The sequence below is a fragment of the Rhopilema esculentum genome, chromosome 7 (genome assembly GCF_057945365.1).
Source record: "Rhopilema esculentum isolate cy_ngs chromosome 7, ASM5794536v1, whole genome shotgun sequence".
Taxonomy (NCBI): Eukaryota; Metazoa; Cnidaria; class Scyphozoa; order Rhizostomeae; family Rhizostomatidae; genus Rhopilema; species Rhopilema esculentum.
In genome coordinates this window covers 4,456,248-4,484,033 of record NC_142821.1, presented here as the reverse complement: position 1 = coordinate 4,484,033, position 27,786 = coordinate 4,456,248, and the positions used below count along the sequence as shown (strand labels likewise).

At 37.5% G+C, this 27,786-nt stretch overlaps 2 protein-coding genes across 2 annotated transcripts; one reads left to right on the top strand and one right to left on the bottom strand.

Moving 5' to 3' along the window:
- Positions 1 to 636: 636 nt before the first annotated feature.
- LOC135683947 (polycystin family receptor for egg jelly-like) lies at positions 637 to 25,399 on the top strand. Its single transcript, XM_065199357.2, has 24 exons — positions 637 to 820; positions 1,402 to 1,447; positions 5,352 to 6,050; positions 6,396 to 6,565; positions 6,972 to 10,233; positions 10,522 to 10,754; positions 10,900 to 11,030; positions 11,613 to 11,884; positions 12,362 to 12,520; positions 13,007 to 13,170; positions 13,559 to 13,726; positions 14,076 to 14,201; positions 14,619 to 14,756; positions 15,147 to 15,434; positions 15,963 to 16,246; positions 16,648 to 16,951; positions 17,254 to 17,613; positions 17,886 to 18,252; positions 18,747 to 19,094; positions 19,271 to 19,955; positions 20,474 to 20,651; positions 21,106 to 21,271; positions 21,804 to 22,001; positions 22,408 to 25,399. The coding sequence occupies exons 1-24, from the start codon at positions 779 to 781 to the stop codon at positions 23,760 to 23,762; spliced, it is 10,143 nt and encodes a 3,380-aa protein (XP_065055429.2). The 5' UTR covers positions 637 to 778; the 3' UTR covers positions 23,763 to 25,399.
- LOC135683954 (uncharacterized) lies at positions 24,547 to 27,043 on the bottom strand. Its single transcript, XM_065199363.2, has 4 exons — positions 26,853 to 27,043; positions 26,425 to 26,518; positions 26,035 to 26,211; positions 24,547 to 25,435 (listed from the first exon to the last, which is right to left on the bottom strand). The coding sequence occupies exons 1-4, from the start codon at positions 26,951 to 26,953 to the stop codon at positions 25,313 to 25,315; spliced, it is 495 nt and encodes a 164-aa protein (XP_065055435.2). The 5' UTR covers positions 26,954 to 27,043; the 3' UTR covers positions 24,547 to 25,312.
- Between the last annotated feature and the right edge of the window lie 743 nt (positions 27,044 to 27,786).

Below are 27,786 nucleotides of genomic sequence, written 5' to 3'. Positions count from 1 at the left end.
CAGAATTAAGTATTCTTATGCTCCTGTTGCATTTCGAATACAATGGTTCGCTTTGTCTGTTTCGTCTGATATTTGCTGTCTAGCTCTTTCATCCAGCTTTCCAGTATAAAAGTATGCCAATTAAATCCAATACTGTATATCTTTTCAATACAATACAAGACTTTTCAATACATGCAAAAAGCCTAGCGAGAATTTTAATTGCTTCGGTTTTGTATAACGTGTGGTTATTAAGAATACCCAGATCTTCTAATTCACTTCATTGTTTTGTGTTGTTGCCTGATTATTATCCAGTACCGTGAGAACAATATCACATAAGGGAATATTTCGTAATTTATTATAATTTATGCCAAAGTTATGTCGTAAGCAGTAGTTGAAACTTTATTTCCGATTCTTGTGCAAATCACTAAAAAAGAAGCTAGGATAATTCCAAAGCTTACAGAATCGTCGAAACTGCGAGCTTCATTAACTAATTTTGAAAAAAACGTTCACCACAGAGTATTCTGTTCGTACAAAACTGACACAAATACTTATGAATAAATAATTTCATAGAAGAGAAAACTACCCATAAATGTATTGAAAATTTCATGTATTAATTTGGGAAAACATCTGACCAATCAGATTCATGCGGGCCTTATTTCCATTGCAATGCAGCGCTTCCTCGCAACCACAAAGTGACGTCTTTTACTAACAAATGCGAAACTCCTTTGGATAAGTATTCAGTTATTGTGAATTGGAGATAGGAACACAGATTGCCAGATGAGTGGCAAGAAAGAGTAATATGAAGAATTATATATCATTCCTGTTCATCTTAATTGCGCAGGTTAGTATAACGACTTTCCTAAACTTGGGTTTAACACGTTTAGATTAGTGAGATCACTATTTTTAAGGACATTTGCTTCGAATGAAGCCATGACAAAGTACTTTCAAACAATGATTGCATGGTCCTTTAAACTCCAAGCAAACTCTTTCAACCTTGTACCAAGAGACTAATGAATGATACCCTCCACTCAAGTGTGTTCTGTCAACCTCCAGTTATGTGTAGTTAGATTAGTTGACTAGTTGAGTTTTTGCTGCCGATGAGGTGACTTTAAAGAAATCGATGCTGGCCTTGTTTTGTCAACGCGAAGTTTGCGTCTTTTAACATATACCGTTTTTTGAAGCAACCATGCTCTTTGAACTTGATAAAAGATCACATATCTTCGAAATTTATATTTATAACTTATATAAGCGAAACTCTCGAGAGTTGCTAACAAATTACTAAAAACTAATTAGTGCAAATTATCTTGCTTTTTCTGAGATATTTACTTTGCACATCGGTATTGGTGTGATCACTATGATGCGTTTTTCATTCTTACCGTAGGATTATTATATAGTAATATGCTATTCCTTTAATTATTTCAGGTACTTCTTTCAAGGCAATCCATATATGACCGCGATAAAACAGAAGGTAAGCCTACAAACTTTCATCGTATATCACAAAATAATCTAGAATTTATCTTTAGAGAAAAGATACATAGAACTAAGGCTGGTTACAAACACTTACCTTATTCTCTAACGTCGGCTTTCATTTCCTAAGCAGATCTAGATAAAGTTCTTCCTTCATACTAACGCAGGCTAACCTTTTGGTGAATTCATTGGCTAAGAGTACGTTTTGACAAGTTGTGACAAAACCGTACAAAAATGACATTTAATAGGTGGAAATTCATGAAACGTTTGCAGCGCAAAGGAGTGCAACACCTTTCAGACTATTTTTTCATTTTTTGTGTGCTATTGATGGCCATCGTCTACCAAACTTGAAAACGTAAAACTATTTCTTGAGCCAAAACATCTTAGGTTACGCAGCATTTATCGCGATCCTTGTCGGAGTATATCTCATCTCTTCCCGGTGTTTTGAGGACTACGTAGATGATTTCATAGATTTGATTTTCGCTGCCACGGAAAGTTTCCCTAGTTAAGCCACCAGGAACACAGAACTTCGAAGCCATTGTATTACTGGCAGTATACTTAAGCCCTAGACAAACGAACTGAGTGTTCGATTAAGCAGGAACCAGCATGCTTGCTCAATCTTGTGTTGAATCACTTTGGCCACCCCATTATATTGTGCAGAGATATTGACTGATGATCAGTCCCTGCTGGATGATGTTTGGTGCAGTATTCAGTGGGACTTTTTTATTATTCTAAAGTATTTTAAGCGTGAAATAATGTATTCGAGTGGCAACTCTATTAAGCAATACAAAAAATCATTGGGCATTTCCCAATAAGCTATACAAAAAGTCATTGAGCAAAAAGTAATGTGTGCTACAATGCTTGTTGTTATGAGAATCAGTCGTATAGTGCGGCACGTTTTGGTTACCTTTAACTGATAGATACTGTAGATAGGTGAACTAGATTACTGAACTTTCTTATGCTAAAAAGCGTCGGTTCTATGTATATTATATGTATGAGTGAAAGGAAGTTTCTTGCGAAAGAGGTTGATTTGAATAGCACATGGATATATAATGTTGGGGGAGAGGTAATGTTGGACGTACGAATTTGCTCCTCTAAAGTACCTAGATCGAATTCGAAAGTGTCTCATTCCGGATATGGCGCTTCGACTGGATACGATTTTTTGTTTCTTTGTTGCCACGCGACGGTTGGTTATGCAATAAAACCAGAGCGGGGCTTTATTTTATCAGAATTTAAAGAGACTGTTTAGCATTTTGCTGCGAAAGTTGGTTATCTCCATGCATAATTAATTCCATGGTTTCAAATGTTACGTGTTTTCAGGCTTGTTTATTATTCATGGTTTTCCAAATGTTGCTTTGGGGGTATTACGTCTAAGAAATGGGTGTTAAATGCAATCTTTTCTATATAACTATGTTTTTACTAATTTTGCAGAGTGGTTTTTAAAACGCGGATTGGTGAATGTTTGCGCGCAAAATATCCACGTTTTCAAGATGGATGTCAAAAGGTTGTTTCAATGGAAAATAAGAATTTTCAACCCTCCAATAAATTGTATTTTCATGGCTTCATGGTTTAACCGCTCCTTTTCGCTAACGATTTAAGAACGAGATTTGACATCAATAAACTTTTTCCATAAATCCTAATTTTCTGGATGATTGTTAAGGGGTTCAGCTGATGTGAGTGTTTTGGGAAATTCTTCACCAACATCCATGTTAGCTGCTCATTCGTCTATCATTGTGATCCATGTTTGCTTGTTTGCCTGTTTGCTTATTTGCTCGTTTGCTTATTTGCTTATTTGCTTGCTTCCATGTCTGGTTGCTTGTTTTTTTCCATTTTTGTTCCCATGTTTGCTTGCTTGCCTGTTTGCTTACTTCCATGTTTTCTTTCTTGTAGATTTCCACGTTTGCTTCTATGTTCGCTTGTCTGTCTTTACCTTTACATATTTGTTCTATGATTGGAGGTTGGCTTGTTTGCCTGCTTCCATGTTTTCTTTCTTGTTGCTTTCCATGTTTGTTTCTATCTTCGCTTGTTTGTACCTTTTCATATTGGTTTCTATGATTGGAGGTTGGCTTGTTTGCCTGCTTCCATGTTTTCTTTCTTGTTGCTTTCCATGTTTATTTCTATGTTCGCTTGTTTGTACCTTTTCATATTGGTTTCTATGATTGGAGGTTGGCTTGTTTGCCTGCTTCCATGTTTCCTTTCTTGTTGCTTTCCATGTTTGTTTCTATGTTCGCTTGTTTGTACCTTTCCATATTTGTTTCTATGTTTACATCCATGCTTCGTCAATTGGGTGTTTTCTTGCTTCCATTTTTGCAAAACATCGCTTGTTTTTTTTCACGTCTGTTTCCAATTTTGCGAACTTTCTTGTTTGTTTGTTGCTTGTTTGCTTGCTTCCATTTATTTGCTGCTTTAAATAAATTATATGTAAAGAAAACTAGTTCACAAGGACTTTTGTGGAGGACCAAAGTACTTTTGACGGTTGAGGACAATGTCTTCTAGAAAGTATTATAGTTTATGGGAAACTTATTCTTGTAAAAAGTATAGTCAGATAAGGGCATGTAAAGAAGATCTTCTTAAACGATCAAGGTAGTGTGCTGAAAAAAGGGGAAGCAAATTGGTGGTTGTTCAAGCAGATGTTATCTTAAAACGAAGAAAGTGTTATGAAAGCTATATTAATGATTATTTTATGGTGATAAAGGATGGTTAGCTATATTAATTTAACTGAAGTGTTTTGCAATGTCTTTTCAATGCTCACTTTTTCTTTCTTTCATTTTCTTTTTTCTCAGTTTTTTTTGTTCTACTTATCTATGAATTTTAAAGCTTTTGCGCATTTAGCGCTCTTGAAAGGTGAATTCATATTTCTTGTTCGGGTTGTGAGACTAAATGGTTTCTTCGAACAGTTCAGAATATCTGCTAGGATAAGATTTTCCACCTCCGTTGGAATTTGAACCAGTTCAACTACATCAATTTTAGTTTCCCCTTCGTTATTATTATTTTTGTGACTTTATTGAAAGGCACGTTTTCATCGAGGCCGGTTCATGATCAGCCTGGCTTACAGCAGGATGGGTAATCTTTATCTTTATACATCGGATATCTATACAAGCCTTAGGTAGCGCAAAATTCGAAAATGGCACTTAAAAGCGGAAACATAGCAGATTACAGTCAGGGGCAGGCACTTGGTCAAATATTGGGGGAGGGGGGAAGCCTATTGTTTTGGTATAATGATGTCACATTTTCTCACTGATTTAGAAGAAAAGGGTTCTAAATTGTAATATTACAAAATTTTAAAAGCAAATGAGCTTGCATAGTAGGCTTAACTATTTCCTTGATCTTTTTGTGTTTGTTTATGGTTATAAAGTTTGCTGTTTATCCTCTCGATATTCTGAACTATGTTGTATTAGATGTCAATGTCCTGGGAGAAAAATCTTCTTTGTTGAACATGATGGGGTAAGGAAGGCTCTAAACAAAATGATTACGTCATATTTTTCTGAATAGCCACATCGATACACGTCACACAAGGGTCTTATGGAAACGTGTATTTATCTAAAGGTTTCAATGTAAAGTAAAAGAGGATTGTGAATGTATTGATTTTATATGACAGACTGGTTTACTCTTGCCATTCGGGCTGTTAAAGTGAATATCAAATGTTCTTGTTAGCAAAAGTAATATAGAGTTTATTGTGAGAAATTAATCAATCAATTGTGAGAAAGTCTTGTAGAAAGTCTTCAAACCTCCTTTGAAAATTTTATATTGTTTGGCTTTTTTCAACTTCAGTCTATCGAAAATGTTAGTGTTTTTTTCAGTTCCATCCGAACTGTTCTATAAATGAACAGCTCTCTTGCCAAAAATTGAATGTTGATCTTTCCTTGTAGATACGTTTTAAATTGTTTATCATTGTGTTTCCTTAGAATATGTTGGCTGTTTCTTAGAAGGCATAGAAAACCGCGTCTTCTCGCATGCATCCGGGGATTACCGCGTGAATGAACTCAGCCCAGTGCAGTGCATGGTGGTATGCGGTCGCAAGTTCAAATATGCAGCCATTCAAAACGGGCAGTTTTGCATGTGCGCCGACAAGATTCCACTAAGCAAGGCCAGTGAGGATCTTTGCTCATCCGTTTGTCCGGGAACTTTAAATTACCCTATTGGGGAGACAAAGCCAAAATGTGGCGGCTTAAACACGATAAGTGTTTACTCAATCAAAGACCGGATTTTAGGGATGCGCATTCTCAACCCAGGCCCTGTTCGAATTTTCGAGAGAACAAGTTTTGGAGCCAGCATTGCCAATGGTTTGGATTCCACTTTTAACTTTGATTTTGGTGATGGCGATGGAACGAAACCCTTATTTAGCAGTACCCCAAATATATCCCACATCTACGACAGACCAGGGACATACGAGCTCATTTTACAAGCACAAAACAATGTATCCGGAATGCAGGAAACCACAAGGAAAGTGTCTGTTTTCGATGACCTCGAGGGAGTTTCCATAGAATGTCCCACGTCCACGTTTGTTGGAAGACAAGTTCAGTGCAATGGAACCGTAGCACGTGGAACAACGGTGAACACGGAAATCGACTTTGGTGATGGAAGCAAAGAGAATCTATATATAAGTGAGTTGATTTGCTTTGGTCGGCCATCAATCTGAAGTTAGTCAAGTAAATCTGGACTCTTTATAGCTATGGCACTGTCTTGCTTTATTGCTACTATTACTGCTGCACGGGATTTCAAATATAAATCCAATTTGCAATCATAATTTCATCTTATTTCGCAGTAAAATATTATTTGTGTTCACTATGATTCGTGAATTTTCCTAAAAGGAGATTTGGCTCTAATTTTTTTTTTAATATTTCATGTTTTCAGGCAACCATTTTTTATGTTATGTTACGTAAACGAAAAGGCTTCTAACCTCTACAGTATTTCTACTTACAAGGTTGTTGCAATATAATCTCTTTCAGATCCCGAGTATGCCTCTGTTGGTCGCAAAATACCAACGTTCAAGACTCTAGAGACAGCGAAATGGACAACAGCAGCAACATTTATCATGCCATCAGCAGAATTCACGGAAGAGGAAGTAATAACGCACTGGGAAGTTGACGCAATGACTGCTGGGAATATTTTGCTACAGGTTTGATCCGCAGTTTTTTTGCATCGAAGGATATGAGAATCAATATATTTTAATTACTTTTGCGATCCATCTTGCGGCGAATTAGATTTTTGTAGAGGTTTTGTTTTGATTCTTGAAAAAAGGGGTCGTGAGGAGTGTGGAAAATTTCCGTTTTGACTTCAAGAAGCTTTTTGCCATCTAGAGGTGCTTCATTGGCATATTTTTAAACTTGTTGTCATGAAAATGTTGGCCCGCCAAATCTTCTGGCAAACGGAGCCTGGAAACACACTTGCAGCACAATAAATAGGTAATATGCTGTAACTAGAGAAAGCCGTGAAAATTAGTTTGTGATGTGGTGCTTTGAGCATAATATGCTAATTCTTAGTGCACTGCATTCTGCTACATTGGATCTCACTTTGTTTTTTAGATATTTAGGCCTAGCTGTGGTTCTGGTGAACAGTTTTGCCATTCAAATCATTCATGTATCTCGGCGACTTTGCCTTGCGAGCCCGTTGGCCAACATTCATGTGGCAGTGCTGAGATATACTGCTTGCACCGTGGTCGCTGTGTCCCCAATACAGCCCAATCAATGTCTACATGTGAGGCCAAACGTGATTTTCATTTCTCTAGCACACCAGCTGATTATACTCTTGTTTATCAACACACAGTAAACATTGATGTCTCTGGCCATCACGTCATTAAACTGCAAAACAGCGAAAAGTTTCAAACCAAGCCAGGCGATGTGATTGGATGGAGCTATTCGGCCTCCGCAGCATCAGGTGCAGTGGCCTATGGCATGATCCCTGATGGCTCAAATGATGCCCCTGAATACCAATATCCAGTGACAACTCAAGTGGGCAGTAAGGTTTTGCGAGCCAATGGCGTAAAAGTGAACTCACATCATATAATCAGTGCTCATTATAGCATTAAAGCGAGCTTCATTTTGTACCACACATTTTCTAACACGGGTGCTTATCTAGTGACGTCAACTATAATGCCAAGCTTCTACATCTATACAGATGTTCCAATTTCAGGAGTGCAACTCACATGTCCTACGCTTACCTCTACGAACATCTCCATTGATATTAAGATACCCGCCCATACGGGAAGCAACACAACATACGAGTGGTTGCCTGGAGACTATCGCGTTGCAACAACAACAACAATTGGGGAGTATTCTTTAGTGTATCCTAAACCAGGCATATACACATTCTCTTTTGCTGCATACAATTCACTTGGGCGGATAACGAAAACGTGCATTGTGAGGGCACTTGATAAGATTTCTGGGCTGAAATTCGACATGCCTGTAGATGCTGTTGCGTTAGGACAAGATACGGTAATAACTTGGTCAGTTGAACACGGAACGAATGTTTCCTATGTGATCGATCTCGGAGATGGTAGCCCTAAGATGATGCAAGACATGAGTGGTAAGTTCCAAAGCAAGATGACTGTCCGGTACCAGTACCAGAAAGTTGGTCGGTATAACATCACAATTGAAGCTTCCAGTATTGTCAGCCCTCTAGTCATCATAATGACCACTGCTGTCGTCCAGATTCCACTAAAGAATTTGATATTTGTAACACATCTCCCTAATGTGAACAACAATGCTTATATTGCAAAGAACGACGAAGTTGTGATGAATGCGCAATTAGAACAAGGATCTAACCCCTTGTGTACATACAAATTTGCAGATGGGACCGTCAAGCATCAGACAAGCATACTTACCGTAAAGCATGTATATGGTGCAGTCGGAGAATACAGAGCCAATGTGACTTGCATGAATGATATTTCAGTCTTACACGCGTCTCTTGGTGTCACAATCGTCGTTCAAGAGCTGCAGGAAATAAAGAATATGGTTGTACAGGCAAAGCCGACTGCCCTGGAAAACGAGACATTGTTATCACTGCAAATGGAAACTGGCACGGTGTACATGTGTGAATGGGAATTCGGCGATGGCAGTCAAAATAAAACAGACTTCAAATTGAACACGATGCCGACTCGCCATAAGTATGATGCTGTTGGTGATTTCATTGTGAAAGTAACATGCACCAATGTCTTAGGGTCACAGACAGCTTATGTCACTGTTTCCGTGGAAATTCCAATTACAGGACACGAATTACAATGCCCCAATAAATTCATGAAAGTTGGACAGCCTTTTACAGTCAAGTCATCTACTAAGACTGGATCTCGGCTTGATGTCACTTTTGACTTTGGCAAGGATGAGCCTGCTATCACAGTTAGTGAAAATGTGAATCGAAGTTTATTAGCGTCTCATGTTTTCAACAACCCAGGCATGTACAGTATACAGGTGATTGTTAAAAATAAGTACAACTCTATAAGAAGCAGCTGTCCAGATATCATTAAAGTGGAGCATCCTGTGTCAGGGATTCGTATTATTACCAACAGTCCCATTAGATATAGCCCGGGCATTGCTGAGTACCACTGGTTTCAAAGCCCAGGATTTGTCGTTCCTACCGATGCGGTGATCTCATGGGATTTCGGAGATGGCTACTCAGTCAATCGCATTCCAATTAACTTCAGCAATTTGTCAGAAATTATTACCACTCATAAGTATAATTCTACTGGGGTTTTTATCACAAAAGTCAAGGTAGAAAACAATGTAAGCAGCATTGGATTTGATTTGGAAATTGACGTGCAAAAGATGCTACCTGTATCGCTTGCAATCAACAGCAAAAGCAGCCAAACTGAGAATTTGGTACCCGGGTTTGGACCTAAGAACAACGTCTTTCCTCTTGAGCAGGACCTGCAGTTGTCTGTGACAAAGCAGCTGAAAGATAAATGGTATTTTATAAACTTTGATAACGGCAAGACGACGAATACCACAAGTGAAAAAGTCACATACAGCTATCCACAGCCTGGAAGGTATAATGTTTCAGTCATAATTGAAAATGTTTTGAAACGCACAACATTGTGGAAGATCATTGTTTTGCAAGAAAGCATCCAGGGCATGAGTTTCGATGTGCCATCTACCATTCATCTGAAAACAGTTGCTACATTTAAGATAAATCCAAAAAGCATTGGCTCGTCCGCCTGCTATATTCTTTCCTTAGGTGATGGCAACGTAACTGTTTTCAACAATACTCAATGTGAAAATTTGATCACATACACTATCAACAAATACCTTTTCAAAACTCTCCCCAGCCATGCTTTTAGTTACAACCACACATATGCCGCTAAAGGGAGCTATAACGTTTCTCTTGAAGTCAAAAACCTAGTAAGCTATGAGAAGCTTACAAAGCAGGTAGAGGTTATCTACAAGCCTTGTGCAATGCCAAGTGTCCACATCAGTGGTGGGGGATCTCTACAATCCCCACGTACCATCTTGCGATCAGACCGAATCATTTTGCGTGCCAATGTGACTTTTGATTGCGACAAAGCAAGTCACATTTTATACACTTGGAGTATATTGAAGGCTTCAATAGACAGCAGTGGTCAACCAAGACTTATGAACTATACAACAACAAAAGTCGCTCTTGGCATTGCATCCGGTGCTGGCGGTGTCGATCCGACAATATATGAGATATTAGAAAAGTCGCTGGACATCGGAATCAGCGTGGCAAAGCTGAAGGTTACATTTGAAAGTGTAACTCATGACGTCACCGATGTGTTCAGTTCAAATGCAGTCTGGTTGGATACAGTAGCAACACCTTTGAAAGCTGTGATTAAAGGCAAGATATTTGAAACTAATTCCTTCAATAGCAAGTAAGAGTGCGATGAGCTTAAAATAGAAAAAATGTATATGTATAGCGTATGAGAAAATTAACATCCGCATGCCGGTTTTGAGATTAACTGAGAGTTTGGTATAAAGCTTTCTTCCTTAAACCATGTATGTGATTTCTAAAGGATCATCAGGAATTGTAAAAATAACTTACGTATCTGAATTTGCTGCCATCAATTAGTTTCTATCTGTGTATCCGAGATGTTCATATTCTTATTGGCTATAACATATTTCACAGGTGGTATCCGTAGAGCAGTTGGATATGAAATGAAACTCCTTCTTGATGGCGGTGAGTCATATGACCCGGACAGTAGCAAAACCGATAAGTCAGGAATGAAGTTCTACTGGTATTGCAAGAGGAAGGAAGAGTCGTTCACAAAGAACTATGTCGCTGCAAATATGACTGACGGCTGCTTTGGCAATGGCCAATTTAACCTAACAGAACCATCCCAATCCTTGATGCAAACAACGGTAAAACATACATTTTTAACTTAGGCCTTTTAACTCATGGCACATGATGAGTTAAAAAGTAAAATTTGAATATTCAGTTGTAGTTTGAAGTTTTGTATTATTGTTATTCATATTTACAAATTCTTTTACTTGTTATTTATTTTAGCTTGACACTGGAAGGCTTGTTCAAATGCAGTCGTATGTTTTCCGTCTAGTAGTTATGAAAGATACAAGAGTTAGCTGGTTTGATCAGGAGATCCAAGTTCTGCCCGGCAGTCCACCATCTATGGATATCAAGTAAGTTTATTTTAAGAGACAAAAACAGTCATGCGTGTCTTGGGTCAACAGTATTGAGTTCGGTATCATGTATTGTTAAGGTATGCCTTTTGTGCTTATGGGTCAGAAGTGAAATCATACGTCATTTCAGGTTAGGTCAGGTTAGGTTAGATTAGGTCTGATCAGGTCTGATCACGTCAGGTCAGGTCAGGTCAGGTCAGTTCAGGTCAGGTCAGGTCAGTTTAACATCAAGAAATAGCCAAGTTTTACTAGCCCTTTGCCAACTGTATTGATAAATAGCTTGAAGCTTAAAAAAATTGCACTGTTGTAACCCTAGTTAAGCTACTAATAGTAGTCTGAGAAGCTTCATATGCATTTTCAAAAGTCGCAGCGATAATGAAATGGTAAAGAGCGTCATCTTTTGGAGTAGCGCAGGGATGGAACAGAGCAAAGATAATTTAAATCTTAATTCACATATGAAAGAACATGAAGACCAGGAACTTTTAGCCGTTGCGTGGTTTAAAATGTTTTATAGCTGATTCTAACGTCTAGTACTCCGGCCTAACTTTTGAACCGCTACCATACAATTCTGTCTTGTTACAGGTGCAAAATGAATTGTTTAGACAAACTGAATCCAGCTCAGCGTCTGGTTGTGGAGAGTTTGTGCACGGATTGCAAGGCAGGCACAGTGCTCTCTTTTAAATGGTCTTTGCTGAAATTGGATGTAGCCGGCACAGAAACTGAAGTCACTGACCTTGGTAGTAAGACAACTACTGGAATAAACCAAGCAAACATTGCTATTATTGCGAATGTTCTGACACCAGGGGAGCAGTACAACCTCAAGGTCAGTGCTTGGAAGCCAGGTGGAGAGAAGGGTGAGTCAGGGGGCATTTACCTTATTTAGCATCTAGTTTGATTTTCCAACACGGAAAACTGTTCATCTTCAGGTTCTGTTATGTTGGTTTTATAACATGAAAAACCTTGTCAAAAAAGGCTTTTTTGGAATGGTGTTAGTGCCAATACATTTTTCTTCGTTCATGTAAATGAAGTCAGCATTTTGCTTGCCTATGCCTATTTATATCTATGACTGGTAAACAAATGATGTAAAATAAAACGATATACGAGAAAATGAATACGCAGAGTTCAAAGGAAAAAAAAGTTCAACCCATCAAGAAATCTGTCAAAATTCTAGATTTCAACCTACTGTACACGAATGGTGTTAATTTTTACAATAGAGATGGGAAATTACAGTTTCAACGTACTTTACAAACAATGGTCAGCTATTATGCAGCATTTGCTTTTTTTTCGTGATCCAACACCACTGATGCGAAACTTTCATTTTTAATTTGTAGATGGAGTTGGCTTCAGTGAATACAGATTCAAAGTAAACAAGCCACCTCATAGTGGCTCTTGTAATATTGAACCAAATAGTGGCTTTTCACTTACAACGAAATTTCAAGTTGTTTGTAGCAGCTGGATTGAAGAGGACTTGCCTTTGACGTATCAAATAGGTTCGTTTAATTTGAAGTTTTAAAGCATTTTTGCGAAGAATAGGGAAGAGAATTCAACTACATTCAGTGTCTTTCACCTAAAAAATACAATGGACTATTCCATCAAAAAACCCAGGTTGTTCAGCAGTATTCCCTGTTCTTCATGTGATATCATGAAAATTAGCTTAATCGTATCCCCAAAATTCTTGGATTTCTTGGATGCTTGGAATCGACATGAACTGGAAGATTTATTATAATTAAAAAATAGAAAGGGAAAGGGTTTAACCGTACTGGAGTGAAAATATATTTTTACGATTGCTTTTAGCAGTGCTACCTTATATTTTTACAGATTTCGTAATTTTACAAAGTCGAAGCATTCTTAAGTCAACTGTATCAAAAATATTCTATATTTGTTAGCAATATGACCTTTGATCTTTTACATTTGAGTTAAGAATAACTCTATTAGTATGCTGGGAATTAAACGATGTTTTTCAATTGATTTTACAGACGTCCTGAGAGATGGAAACCTGGCAAATATATACAATGGTCTGGAAACAAGAGTTGAAACAGTTTTGCCTATCGGCAACGAAGCAAATAACTTTGAAATGGAAATTGTTGCAAAGGTTTCTGACAAGTATGGATATGCAACTAGAAATAATTTAAAAGTACAGGTTAGTAACTCCTTGCTTTTTGAAAAATGAGTTAATTTCTGTTATCAATCAAAGCAAAATGTTCCTTAATGGTTTTGCATGTCTGCGTAAAAAAGTTTTGTCTTTTCATTTGAGATGCATGTTTTGTCCAATTTTATTCTGGCCCTTGTTTGTGAATTTTTCATTTCATTGGACGAATTCCTCTGGCCCAAAGTGGATGATTTTCAATTGGATTTCATTGGGCAAGTTTGTCTTTAATTTGATTTTATTGGACGTCTTCCTCTAGCTCCAATTGGGCAAGTATTCTCTCTCTAACCCTAAATGATTATTACAGTTTGCTATTGATAAGGACATAATGAATCTACATATATGATAAGACATAATAAATCTTTATGTCATTTCACTTTAGGTAAAAGAGCCTCCGACCGTAGACATGAATGCTGTCAGTGATGACCTTGCCAAGTTGTCAACGTCTGGCAATGTTCAAGCACTTACTCAACAGGCAGTGGCTGCTGGATCAGTCATGAATAAAGCTTCCCCTACAAATTCAACTAATTCAACAAACGAAGCCATGGAGGTATTCTTAATATCCTCATCTAGCATAGTATTTCATCTCATAGGCATCAAGTACAATTAACAGCATTGAATAATTAAATCTATCAAATTAATACCTCGTCAAAGCCAACTGAAGTGAACAATCTTCTGTCCTTGAATGTTTGGCTGAATTCATTAAAAGATATTTTACTACATTTTACACTTAATGTGCTTTTTTTTCTAACGGTTACCGAAATTTTATCTCATAAATTTTATAAATTCATATTGATTAATACATTTGATTAAATATTAACTCTGATGATGATGCCAATTTTTCTGCTTGTTTTTGCTTAATTCGAAAGGGAATGATGAAATGTACTCTCTTTTCAAAGGCAAGAACAAAAATTTTGCTGTCTTTAAGCCAAGTTAAAGTATGTGACGTCAGCCAAATTCGCCAAATGGGCGATGTTTACAACGAAATGACTGGAAAGCCAGATGAAGTATCTCAAGATGCACAGGTTAGAACTTTGCCACTTAAGTCAATTCAACGTTTCTGTGCTGCCATGTTAATTTAAGATATTGTTATAGTACTTCCTATATTGCCTTGATAATTTTCAGCATATACACTTATCATCAGAGGGGCTGGGTCTCCCTTGTTAATGCCGATTTGTAGCCAAGATCTACTTTTGCAGCACTTTTGCAGCACTTCCTTGTTATTTTGATAGCCCTAAAATCCCGCTTATTATCATTTGAACGTATTCAGCAATGATTATTTATTCAATGCGATCAAAATATTTTTTTCTGCTACTCTGCCACTACGGCACAGGAAAATCCTTGTTCTATACATTCGACACAATTTTCTTTCCGAGCAGTTACGAATTTTCCCCTTAAAGATTCTGAAAGTCATAGAAAGTCTTTAAATATCTCTTTTACAGGATGCCAGCTCTTCAGCAATGGATGGTATGTCAGACTGCATGCTCCAGTCAAATCCACAGGACCCGAGTGTTAAAGCAGCTGCAATGACAATGCTGCAAGGATCTTCCAAACTTTTGCAAGCCAATATGCATCGTGCTGTGAGTAACTCTAATCACTGCATAATACCTATGCTGATATGATAATTTAAAGGATACCAATACCAGTTATAAGGGTGTTTATACCCTCCAAGGATAGCCTGCTAAGATTTCGTCATTATCAGCTACGCTTTTGCGAATACGGCTTTTCATGAAATCAAATAGGGTGCACTCTTTACAAGTATTATATCTTGCCAATGAGTGTATGTGCTTTTTCTATCCAAATATACTGTTCTACAACAAATGGGCAGTGTCGCTGACACTGCTGGTGAATTTAAATTCTCTAAAAACCCCGACATATTGTTACTTGTAATTAACTGGTGAAGTTTTTAACGTCTTTGCTCATCATATTTTCCCATTCTAATCGTGCTTTTCTTCTCCTCCTTAATTCAGGGCAACAACGGAACATCAAATTCCACAGCAAACAGCACTGTTGATCCTGCCACCGCCAATGCGACCAGCAAAATACTTGACACGGTGACCAAGGTTGGTGGTTCTTTGATGCGTCAGTTGGTAGCGGGGGACAAGCCCACTAAAATGTCCCTTCCCAACATGGATGTGGAGATGTCACAAGTTGCTGATGATGCAGATGAAGATGAGGCTGGGTTCAAACTGCCAAGTATGACGTCGTTGACGGGCAATCAATCTTCAGATGGAAGCAAAAAGTCGGTTGGAGCAATGGTATGATTGACAGGAATTTTTTACTTTATATCGCGAGAAGATAAAATACTTCAAATAGCTTCATCAAGCTTAGCTAAGCAACATTGCATCAGGATGAAGTGTCTTCAACTGATTCCCAAAACCAGCATACTTTTTTACTTTGAATCTCGTCTCGTTGAGAATTTCCCATTTCTCATTCTTTGCCTTTGTACTCGTTCAACAATTTCTTTTGCGAATAATTTCTGATATGTATCAAATTCAAACGGAAAAGTAAATGTAATGCGAGAGTGGGATAAAGTGCGAGGAGGACTCATTGGTCAATGTCACGGACTGCAGATTTAAGGGTCAGTGGTTCTAGTCACTGACATGTCCAGAGCGTTGGGAGTCGCTAGTTCTCAGCAATTCCAGGCGTAGGAATTACATGGTGTGGTACCATTGAGAGGAAGAACCAGGGCAATGCTCGATATTCATAGCTTTTCAGTGTCCAATAAAAAGTGTATTTGAAATAGTTGCAAACTCCATGTAATCAGTTGGTTTTCTATTTTCTAGGTATCGTCTATGACCAACAACCCGTACGGTTCAGATTCAAGCTCCTCGGACATTAAATCCAATGTGATGGGCTTGGCACTAACCGATGGAAATGGAAAACCGATTGATTTGGCAGGACAAGAACTGCAGATGTTTGTGAAGCGAGATGCAAGCAATGACATGCCCGCAGAAATGAACATGTTTGATGAAATTGGTTCAATGAGATTCCATAAGTTCAATTACTCAAACCTAGAAAATGGAGTGGCCTTTGAAGTAAGGCCTGTTGATTCCAAGCTTCGTTTGAAGTAAGTTGTACCATGGTAGAATTCAAAAGTTAAGTTGCCAAGAAGCTGTCCATCTTTCTTCGATCAATATCCTTAAGCTGTCCATACAACTTTTGCTTTCAATGGCCTTCCTCGCTGTCTTTGACAACTGTTTCTAACTTTTCATACATTCATACTTCATTGTAACTGCACACATTACACAGCTTCAAATGTCACCTGGTTGTTGAATGGGCTTACAAAAAATTTATTAAGTTTTGTTGCAAAATAATATTAATAGCATATTTATTTATACGTTTCCTGGCTCCCCATTGCAGAGTAGTCTTTTTGTAACTTACAACAAAATGAAATACATTGATTTCGGGATAGCTTTTACTGTTCCAATCTGAAAGGTAGATATTTACAATGGATTTCCTTATTTGTAGGTTATATATTGCATATGGGAAACGCCCAACAGTGACGCAGTTCTTACGTAATCATACATTCATGACTCAAGAGGAAGGACTAAAACGCAAAGCCAAGCTGCCAGACCCGTTCACTTACGTGGTATCAAATGGCGAGCTCAACAGAACTGGTGAATACTACGTTGGGCTGAAACCATTAAACAGACTCGAGATATACGGATCGTTTGGGTATACACCTTCGCTTAATTACACACTTCGGATATTTGAAACCAAATGCAAAGTTTGGGATGATGATCTGAAGGTCTGGACTTCTAAAGGCTGTAAGGTTAGTTTTTTAAACAGTGGGGTTTATATCTTCAACGAAGAGCAATGCATCTTCTTAAAATCTTAACGTGCTTCTTTCAGGCAAAAGTTGGTGGTAATGAGAAATTGAGTTATCTATGTACGGGTATCGATAGAGTCACTTTGTAGTTGCCATTCTAAAAGTAGCTTCTAGTTGGTGCTCAAACTGGTTCTAATCTGTTACGACTTCTTTTGAAATCTGATGCTTCGCTTTTGGCCTTATCTCCAACCCATAGCCCATGTTATCAACAATGATTATACTCGAGCTATTAATTGAATCTGCAGGTTGGAGCAAAAACAACCTTTAATAGCACACAGTGTATCTGTAAATTGGATGCTGAGCAAGAAGTGTCTGAGTCGGGGATCCCAATTTCTACGATTGCACCTACCACCGCACAGGCTGGGTCCTATGGAAGTCAGTATGCTGTACAACCAGTTCGCAAAGTGAAGAAAGTAGTTAAAAGAGTCTCATTTGCCGGCGGCTTCTTTGTTGCTCCGAACCCAATTGACTTTGACAAAGCATTTGCAGGGTTTGCAAATTTGGCTGAAAATCCTGTGGCATTCTCAACCGTCCTTGCAATATTTGGGGTTTATTTGATGATGCTCTTCTGGGCAAGAAGGGAGGATAGAAAAGACATCATAAAGGTACCTACATTTTAGTACAGCGTATTTCAGCTTATCCTGTACAACACTGTTGTTTTAAATGGAGGACATTGAAAATAATATCAAACACATTGTTTCAATACTAATCGTTTATTTGATTTGGATGATATTGTGTATACAGCTTTTCAAACGTCTTCTTTAATCATTACCAATTATACTATGTCATGTAAGTTCTTGGAATGTTCTTAAGACCCACCATCTTGCATTGTATTATTCATTGATTGTTTATTTTGGTACTTTGAAACAACTTGTAGGCCGGTGTGACACCGTTGGAAGACAACGAGCCTTCTGATCGTCAATTCTACGAGATTACAGTCTTCACTGGCTTTGGGAACAGTGCTGGGACCACATCTAAAGTTTTTATTCAGCTTTCGGGTGAGGACGCCTCATCAGAGCCTAGAGAACTTAAGGATGAAAACAGAGAAACATTCCGCAAACGTGGACAGGATGTTTTCCTTGCTAGCTTTGAAGACTTTTTAGGTGATCTAACTTATATACGGGTCTGGCATGACAACTCTGGAAAAAGGCCCTCTTGGTATCTGAGCAAGGTAGCCATTCATGATCTGAACACAAACAAGAAGTACCTGTTTATCAATGAAGCCTGGCTTGCAGTTGAAGAGGGTAAATTTGTATTTTAGTTGCTTTTATTTTACATTTAGTTACATTCATTTTGAACATGAAAAGATCTATCTAGTCAAAAGTGTCCGGAAAAATACACCAAAAGAAAATACCTAGAAGTAAAAAGTTGAAACAAGACGGAAGACTAAATGAGCCAACCCCCCTAGCATCACACCCCTGCTTGAGTGAAATACAATTGTATGTATGAACTTTAAGTGTAAGCAGTGATTCTTTACTGCAGTGCTGCTCCATTTTAAGTCTAGCTTTTCAGCTATTTGTTGATCGTAAAGGCTCATTTAGTGACTTCAGCTGTTTCTAGTATTGAGACGTTCGGCTACCATTGACACTGAATATGGAATACTGATTTGCATCTAAAAATTGAATCGCTTGTTTTTCTTGCTATTATTTGCTTATCTATTTGAGTGATATGATGTGAAATGATATTGCATATTAAGGCCTTCTACTGTAAGTTTCCTCAATCTTCTTTGATTTCTCAGGAGACGGATCAATAGAGAAAGTTATCCCTGTGGCAGGACCAGAGGAAATCGCAAGCTTCAACCACTTGTTCTACTCAACGACACAGAAAAACTTGACTGACAGTCATATCTGGTTCAGCGTGTTCATTCGCCCAGCCAAATCAAGATTCACAAGAGTTCAAAGACTGTCATGCTGCCTGACTTTGATTTACTGCACAATGTTGACAAATGCAATGTTTTATGAAATTGGAGGGGCTTCTGACCCATCAACAACCTTGAAGATAGGACCATTCGAATTTTCACCTGCCCAGATTGGCATTGGAATTATGAGTAGTTTGGTTATTTTCCCAGTCAACTTGCTCATTGTGGGTCAGTAAAGTAGTTATTTGTTCCGATACTTAAGATACTTTTGTCGAAAACCTGAAAAGGCCTATGCTTGTTCTGTAGTATTGTTGCATAAGGGTTGCCACCATTTAACCCGTCCTATATATCATTTTGTTCTTTATTTACATACCATTGAGACTATTATATTTATGCTATCGTAGGTGTTTTCAGAAGCGTGGGACCTAGACCATCCAAAGAAGAACTATCGAAGAAGAAATCAAGGCCATTTTGGTGGTTTTTTGAATTATTTTACTGCTGCGACAAGAAAAAGTCTCAATCGGAATTCATGGATATTATCACCAGTGTACCAGATTCTGAGATGGACCTGAAGAAGAAAGCTGCTGTGAAACCGAGGTATGAAGCCAAAAGCGAGGCTCAGCTTGAAAGTGGTGATATTGGCTTGAAGATTGAAAACGATGAAAAAAAGAAGGTCGATGGAAAGAGCAAGCCAAAGAAACCCAAACGCAAATTGCCGTACTGGATGAAATACTTTGCTTGGATTCTGTTGGTTTTGACGTCATTTACTGCAGCGTTCTTCGTTGTATTATATGGATTCCAGTTTGGAAAAGATAAATCTGCTCAGTGGATCTCTTCTATGATGATATCTTTTGTACAAGACGTCTTCATCAGTCAACCTATAAAGATCCTCTTCCTTGGTCTTTTCGTTGCATTGATCGTGAAGAAACCCAGCGAGGAAGAAGAGGAGGACAATAAAAAGAAGAATGATGAAGAGTTTATCGGTGAAAAGTCAGATGAGGATGGTGGAGAGCGTCGAAGAAGGACAGGGGGTATTATAAAATTCACACCTCCGCCCAAGGAGAAAATACAATCTGCAAGAGAAACAAGGCGAGTAATTAAGTTATCTTATAATTCTTAATAGCTTTGTTACAAGCAATTTCTGTGAATACATCGAGGAAATCAGAATTGAAGGTAAAAAGATAATCTCTAATGAGCAGTTTTATGGAATTCAACCGTAAAGTTGTGTATGTTTAACTATTGAGGGTCCTTTTTGAATTTGTGTTGATCATTGGTCACCAATGCTCTTCGTCTGGATTTCCCAAGATATTGATCTATAATAACAATGTTCTGTTTATCGTAAAGAAAGACTCTTAAAAGTTAAGGTTGATGGTGTGTTCGGAAGCAAGTAGAATGTTAAGGCACAGAGTTCTAGGGTAGAAGATCTAAGTGTTAAAGATGTCAGATAGGCGGTAGGACAGTTGCAGTAAACTGGCCTTTGTGAATATTTCATGAATGTTTTTCATCTTGGTAGCGCTTGGTAGAATAGTTCTTTGTATAAGCAAGGAAAGGTAAGCAATTTGTTAATTCTTTGTGCCTACTCAACACATCTCGATTCATTTTCATAGACTCAAAGAAATAAAGATGTACGGCATAGTGAAAGACATTTTCATATACGCAATATTTGTCGTTGCTCTTTGCACAGTAAGCTATGACCATTTGGATCCGAGGTCCTACATGCTTAGAAAGGGAATTGAGGACAACATAGCCTCGGCCACGTATGGCGGTGACATGGAGTTCTCTTCCGTACGTATACTCAATTCTCTCTCTTGTAATAATTGATGCAGCCAAGGCGCTACTTTTTATATAGCATGTAACGTTCTTTGGGATTTATACATTCCTAGTCGCCTTTGTCTTTGCTCTGGCTAAGGCTTTGTTTCCGGTTTTCATTTGGCCAAGGCCTTATTTTGAATTAGGATATTTCTTCTGTTGCTGACAATTAGAACATTGCAAGTTTTCTGCCTGTTCTTTTTCTGATCTATCTTCTTCGTCTGATCTTCTTCTGCCTGTTTTCGTAATGAAATTATTCCCCAGTTTTTTCCCAATTCTTTCCTGTTACTTTCGTTTCACACCTGGAAATAAAACTCGACGTTTATACCTGTTATGTTTTCGCTTTTTTGTACAATTTCTAGAATCCTATTTTCATATCTCATCCTTGCTTCATGAATCGACTTACGTTCTCATGAATCTTCTTTCTAAGATACAATCTCGCGAGGACTTCTGGTCATGGCTGAACGATACAGCTGTCAACGGACTGTTTTCCACGCATTGGTACAATGGTGACCCAAACGTACCAGGCTTCACGCAAGATATGTACAACAATCTGTTTGGTGGGGCAAGGATCAGGCAGCTTCGTGTTAAGCCAAGTATGTATTTCATCACATCTATCCAGCCCTCCCCCTTCCTCGTAGATTCCATAATCTTAGCCATAGTCGATAGTTAATTGAAGTAAAGATCACTTCGCCAAATCCTTGAAGGAAAACGAGAAGTGTTTTAACCTTTCTTAAGGGTCTATTGTGGCGTTAGATGGATCAGGTCTCCCATCAATTTTTTTTTCTTTTTTTTTTTTTCTCATCAATGATTCAACATTTGGCGCTGTTTATATACCGAAAGGCCGCCGGTTCACGCATGTTTAGAACAAAACTTGAAAAACTTGAATCTTTTTATTTTTCCCAACAATTTTAACTAATCAATCCGGGATATTGTTTCTACAATTTCTATGTTTTGGTGTTTTAATTTCTATGGTCTCCCATCAATTACATGGTGTAGTCATTCTCTCAGCCAACTCTATATGTAAGAGGCTCTACAACAAATGTTGTTATCTGTGTGCAGCTCTGTGCAGCCTCATTCTTGCTTATTTACTGCCTACGGCTAAATGACAATTTTCTGTGATTACAGATAAGTGTAAACTTCCAGACGTAGTAAAATCGTTTGCCAAAGACTGCAATGATTGGTATTCGTGGGAAAACGAAGACACAAGCCATTATGACCTGAGCTGGCAACCAATCAGAAACAAATCGCTATTCAACCCCCCAGCGAGCTACCGCTCATGGGAGTACATGGGTTCAAATGAACTGGAAACCTATCCGTTTATCGGTATGAATATGGCGTTATTTTACGTTTGGTTTTACTAGCTTCGATAAATAATCCAGCAGTTGCCCAAAATAATAACAGATTAGCCTAATGTTTTCAAGCCATTATTTCTTAATATTAGATTCCATAGCTAACGAAAAATCAGACCATAGCAAAGCTAAATTCTTACGAATTTCGAACCTTGAATGACACTGCTTTGCATATTTTACTTGCTCTAATATGTTAATTTGATATTTTGCTTTTATCAAATGTGCGTTTTGTTTATTTAAATGTTCGAAAAGTCATTTCTCTACTGATGCTTCTTAAATAAGTATTTGAAAGATATTAGATATTTTAGCTAAAATATTTTACTTCTTTCATTTCAGTATTTTTGAGCTCCCAAAGCTGATTTTTTCATTGTTTTTATCAGGTGAAATGGCAGTCTATAGTGGTGGAGGATATGTTGGGGACCTGGGTAAGTACCCATCCAAAGCGTACAAACTCATCAACGATTTGGTAAAATACAAATGGTTTGATCAGCGAACGCGAGCTATCGTTTTAGAGGCTACAGTCTACAACGCCCATGTCAATTTGTTTGCCATAACGAACTTTGTAGTGGAATTCCTCCCGACGAATGGTATTGTAACCTATTACTCCATCAAGATTGCCAGGCTTTACACCTATGGTGGCAGTACGGAATCGTTTGTCATTGCTTGTCAGTTCTTTGTGCTATTCTTCCTCACTCTGTTTGTTTACCGTGAAAGTAAGAAGATATACAAGGAAAAGAAGAAGTATTTCAAAGGATTTTGGAATTGGGTCGAGGTACTGATGATCATCCTTGTGCTGTCTACAATATCTATATACTTCAGTCGTATGATGCTTGTCAGCTCCGCCATCGGCAAAATTCACTCTAATCCTGGGAAGTTCGTCAGCTTTAACAAGGTGGCCAAGTGGGATGACATGTTGCAGTGTGTCCTTTCCATACTCGTTATGTTCTCATGCATCAAATCTATTCGTCTGCTATCCTTCAACAAAACTATCTCATTGCTGGCCTCCACTCTAAAGGGAAGTGCTAAACCATTATTAGCATTCTCCACGGTCTTCTTCATTTTCTTCTTTGCGTATGTGGTCTTTGGGTTCATTATTTTTGTCAATTATCTCGAAGACTTCCGAAATTTCGTCACTTCCATTGAGTCCACCCTAGGCTTACTGCTAGGCAGTTTTGAGTTTGAGGACATCAGAAATGCGCATCCCATCATCGGACCGTTTTACTTCATAACTCTGATGATATTCGGTGTCATGTACATCCTCAATGTCTTCTTAACCATTGTCATGGATGTGTATGCCGAGGTGAAACGCGATGTATCGTTGCAGTCCAACGAATATGAGATCGTCGATTTTATGATTGGTCGTTTCAAACGATTCGTAGGCATTCAGCCGAGTGCTCAGAACAAGTCGGAGTTAGAGACCAAAGACACTTCAGATTCAGGGAAGAATGACTCTGAGAAGCTCTGTGAGAAGCTGCATCACAAGAACAAACATTGGAAGAAGTTCATCGAGAGTGAAGACGAAATTACAAAGAAGTTTAAACAGCTTGACAAGTCACTTAACGGTTTTTGCAAGGATGACTTTGCTGAAGACAACTTTGTCGAAGGCATCATTCAGCGTAGCTATGGAAATAATGAAGTCGCATCTGGTATGCGAAGTGCAATGAACTTTAGCGAGTACGCTGAGGAGGCTGAATACAGACAAGAGCTCTATGAAGAACTGAACAAATGGAATTAGTGAAACTTCAGTGTCATTGACTATTCATATTAAACACAAGACATTTCGCTTGAATGTTTGAATCTCTTCTTGAGTAGCCAACACAGTAATAATTTCTTAAGTGCACTTAACTACGTAGTTACACTTGATTTAAATAATTTAAGGAGTGAAAGCTGATCCTATAAGCAAACATGATTGTTTTGGTCTTATTCATAATTCGCGTCGTGGTGGACCAGATGAAAGTTATTTAAACCCGTGAAACTCATTGGCTGTTAGTATGGAATATTCATGCTGTGGATAAATTCATTGTTTCTTTTTACAGTCGCATTTCCATTTCTGGCTAATTCCCATCACCTGAAAATGTTACTAGAATATTTATCTGAAAAAAAATCGCAGAATTCAAACTAGGCCAGTGCTTAACAAGCAAATTGAATTTCCCTTAGCCTTTTTCATGTCCATAAAACTATAATCACACTTCACTGAACAATTACTTTGCTTTAATTCTGAAATTTGTACATGAATTTATTTGACTTCTAACTCTTTCTTCATATTTGAGAAATTGTTGCTAATGAAATGACGAACCATTTTTCTGGGAATTTTTTACAATTCTGAATTATTGCAACACTTGATTGAGCAATATAGCTGATGTGTATATCAAAGTATTAAAAAGAAAAGACAGCACAAAACATATTCATTATCTTTGTTTATTTCTTTCTCATATTATAAGTCAAAAGTTCAAACTTAAATGGATGCAAATATTACCACTATCCTTATAGCAACTGGAAGAGATTACCAATCAAAAGTATGACGGGTAACTCTGCATATGAAAAGTATTAAGCAATAGTTAGTTTTCAGCAATAAAAAATTTAAAAAATTAGCTCTTTGAAGAGAGAAATACTCATAAGTAAAAAGTTTCCTTTCAAACTAATACAGTTTTGTAAATACAGTTTTCTTAAGAAAGAGCTGCACCAATGAAAAAATGCGGACAGGACACTACTTACTGAGTCACCAAATCTTGGAAAAGTAAATTGAAAAATAAGAATATGTACAAAGCTCTGTTAATAATGAAAAAAGTGGATTTATCAAGGGCCTTTTTAAATTCAAATTGCTGTTCTTGGAAAGTAATTGAAGATGCAAAGTTAATATGGCAAACCTCAACAATTTTTTTGAGAAATTTTATGCTTTTCTGCATGAAGAATCTTGCTAAAAACTTTTATATAAGAAACCTTCTAAAGGAGAGAGCATTGATCATCAAAAATAAATGTCCTAAAATGCCAACAAAAAGGGGGTTCACATTTACAATATTATTCTAGTGCAATAAACCTAACAATATATCATGGTAAAATTACTTTATGATACCATATGAGATAAATAATGTCAATAATTACAATTCCTGGCCCCTCTTTACAATACAAAATACTATCTGTGTGGGAATTTTATTTCATCAACTAACAATTGGTTTTCACAAAAGTGTCAGATATGCAAAAAATATCATATCAAGACAATGGGTTATTTAAGGGTTATATATGTATGCAAAATCTGAAATTTCATTTACAACATTGAAGGTGAATTCACACTGGCTGGCTATTTGATCCCCATTCAACCACTGTCATGCCAATATCAGCAGCCTCTCGTATTCGCTCTAATCTTGATTCATTCTCTCCAAGGTCAAAAAAGGGAATGAAACAGCAGACCTAGAACAACAACAGCATGAAAGCTAAGCTCTTTTTCCAAATAAACTGACCTGGCATTCATTTAAGTCTAGATTTATTCAAACTTGGCAGCTATCACAAGTTTAAAACCAGTATATAGGGAATGCAAATAATTATCTTTCTAGGATGATATTAGTGATTATGTACTTGATTATCTCAACCATAATTGAGATATCTCTTGTCAAAATTTTACAAACAAAATTGGTGTCAAAAGTAAAAAGCACTCCAAGTGTGGTGAAAAATAAAAGATTGAAACAGGTGCCTTGACCACCAGTATCCAGTTGACACCAAGACAATTTGATTAATTGATTATTTATGGATACTTGATGAAAAACAAATGCCTTGGCATTGCCCAGGTAAAAATAAAGATAAGCAATGGCCATTTAACTTATGTTAGCAGATATTTTGGCCAAAAATAGCCCAAATTAAAAGGTCTGTGAGCATTATATTCTATCAAATTCTAAATATGGTAAAAGAACAACAAACGTTTTTAAAAAAATGTTCCGAGATGTTAAAAACAGAACTAGATTAGGTACCATTGAAAATAAATCATTGTATCAATATCTATAGGTAGCACATACCATATTGAGGAGGAATGCAAAAGGAATCCATGCAGGAAGAAAACCAGAAGAAAATGATCTTGCTGAAACAAAGGTTCCAAATTCTGGTGCTGCTTGAAACTCCAGCTCGACGACATCCAACCATTTGCAGTTTTTTGTGTAGAAAAAAATCTGAAGGGCCAGGTGCTCTCTGTCAACCTGAAGGAATAAACAATAATATGAAAATTGTCTTACTTGAATCTTCCCTTTGACTTTTTATCTTAAAAATGAAATATCATTTTAGTTTATATTGACATATGTTACATCAACCAGCATTATAGACAGAGGTGCTCTGAACTGATACATGAGAGAATTTAAAACAGATTTGCAAATTAGTAGTATTCATAAAAAGCATGGTTTCTATTCTTTTACCTTGTAGATTTCTAATTGATCTGATGTTTCCATAATCTGTAGCGCAAATAAAACTTTGTCAAAACAGAAATATGGAGATTCACCTGACTGCCACCTAAAAAAGAGCAAAAGAAAATAAATGCCAACTATGGAATGCCATGATACATTCCATGTAGCAAATTCGGAAGATATTTGTCATTTAGATTGTTGAGCCTTTAATATGTGTACGCCCCGGTTCTCAATCAACGGAACTACGGTAGGCTATCTTGGGCTTGAAAGAAATAATCAACAAAAACGCACTAGAGAGGTGGGAGAGCAGTATAGGCAACAGGAAAAGACAAAGTAGAAAAGTGGAATACTTCACACCTTTTTTATACATCATATCATCAAGCACGTGATGCACACATTCTCGGTTGCCAAAAACAAGGACGACAAACAAGCCAACCTACCTTTCGTAGCGTTGATGCAGCGCTCTTATTCCTGGAAGCCATACGCCAGGTCTAAGAGCTGCCTGGATAGGTGCCTGGAGCTTGCTCAATAATAAGCACATTGCAACCCAGCGAGATTCAGCTACAATCAGGTTGCAGGAAACCCTACCACTGAGGACATCTTGCACATTGCCTCATTTATTGTTGATGTTGTTGCTGTTGTCGATTATAAGAAAGGGGAGAGTGTTGCCTAGGGGAAAGTACACGCCCGAAAAAGTATACAGATCTACCAAAACGATTCGCACAATACACAAAATTTTTGCACATTTTCCATTGCTCGCAACCCCCCCCCCTCCCCAACTTGGCAAAATTATGTTTTTTGCGATCATTGTTTTGGGGGTAAGGGTGCATTTTAAGTCTTTCCTCCCGATATTTTCCCAAAAAATTCTTTAAGCAAGTAATGGCAAGTATCGTTGCTCTGCTTCATTTTCTTCAGTTTTTTTCTGCTCAACATTTTTTATATATTTTGTTTACACCAAGCTATTTTAAAATATATATCTAGAATTTATTCTAATTATAGCTTTATCTAGAAAGCTTTGTAAAATTTAGAGGCAAAGACATTGCTTACATAGAAATGAAGGTGAAAAGAAAAATTCAACTTTCACTAAGATTAACTAGTTTACAAAATACAAACTCAGCATCAGAGGTGTAGTGCTATCAAAATAACAAGGAGGTTCTTGCAAAAAAATGTTGCAGAAAATAATAGCGAAAGTAGAAATTTGCCAATTTTTGGCATAAACAAGAAGGGTTCAGTCTCCTGAACCCCCCCTAGTACTAAACCCATGCTCAGCATTATTTTTGGAGAAGAAAAAATCAATGTCATTCTTTATGGTAAAGAAAAACGAAAGCCTGCAAATTCTTAAAATCAGAAGGGGAGAAATAAATAACAAAAAAG

Coding starts and splice junctions, on each gene's coding strand:
- LOC135683947 (XM_065199357.2), top strand. CDS start 779: ATGAAGAATTATATATCATTCCTGTTCATCTTAATTGCGCAG. Junction 11,031..11,612: donor CCACCATCTATGGATATCAA/GTAAGTTTATTT, acceptor GTCTTGTTACAG/GTGCAAAATGAATTGTTTAG. Junction 18,253..18,746: donor CTGGCTTGCAGTTGAAGAGG/GTAAATTTGTAT, acceptor TTGATTTCTCAG/GAGACGGATCAATAGAGAAA.
- LOC135683954 (XM_065199363.2), bottom strand. CDS start 26,953: ATGTGCTTATTATTGAGCAAGCTCCAGGCACCTATCCAGGCAGCTCTT. Junction 26,519..26,852: donor CTGCATCAACGCTACGAAAG/GTAGGTTGGCTT, acceptor GCTCTTTTTTAG/GTGGCAGTCAGGTGAATCTC. Junction 25,436..26,034: donor TTGCATTCCTCCTCAATATG/GTATGTGCTACC, acceptor TTGTTGTTCTAG/GTCTGCTGTTTCATTCCCTT.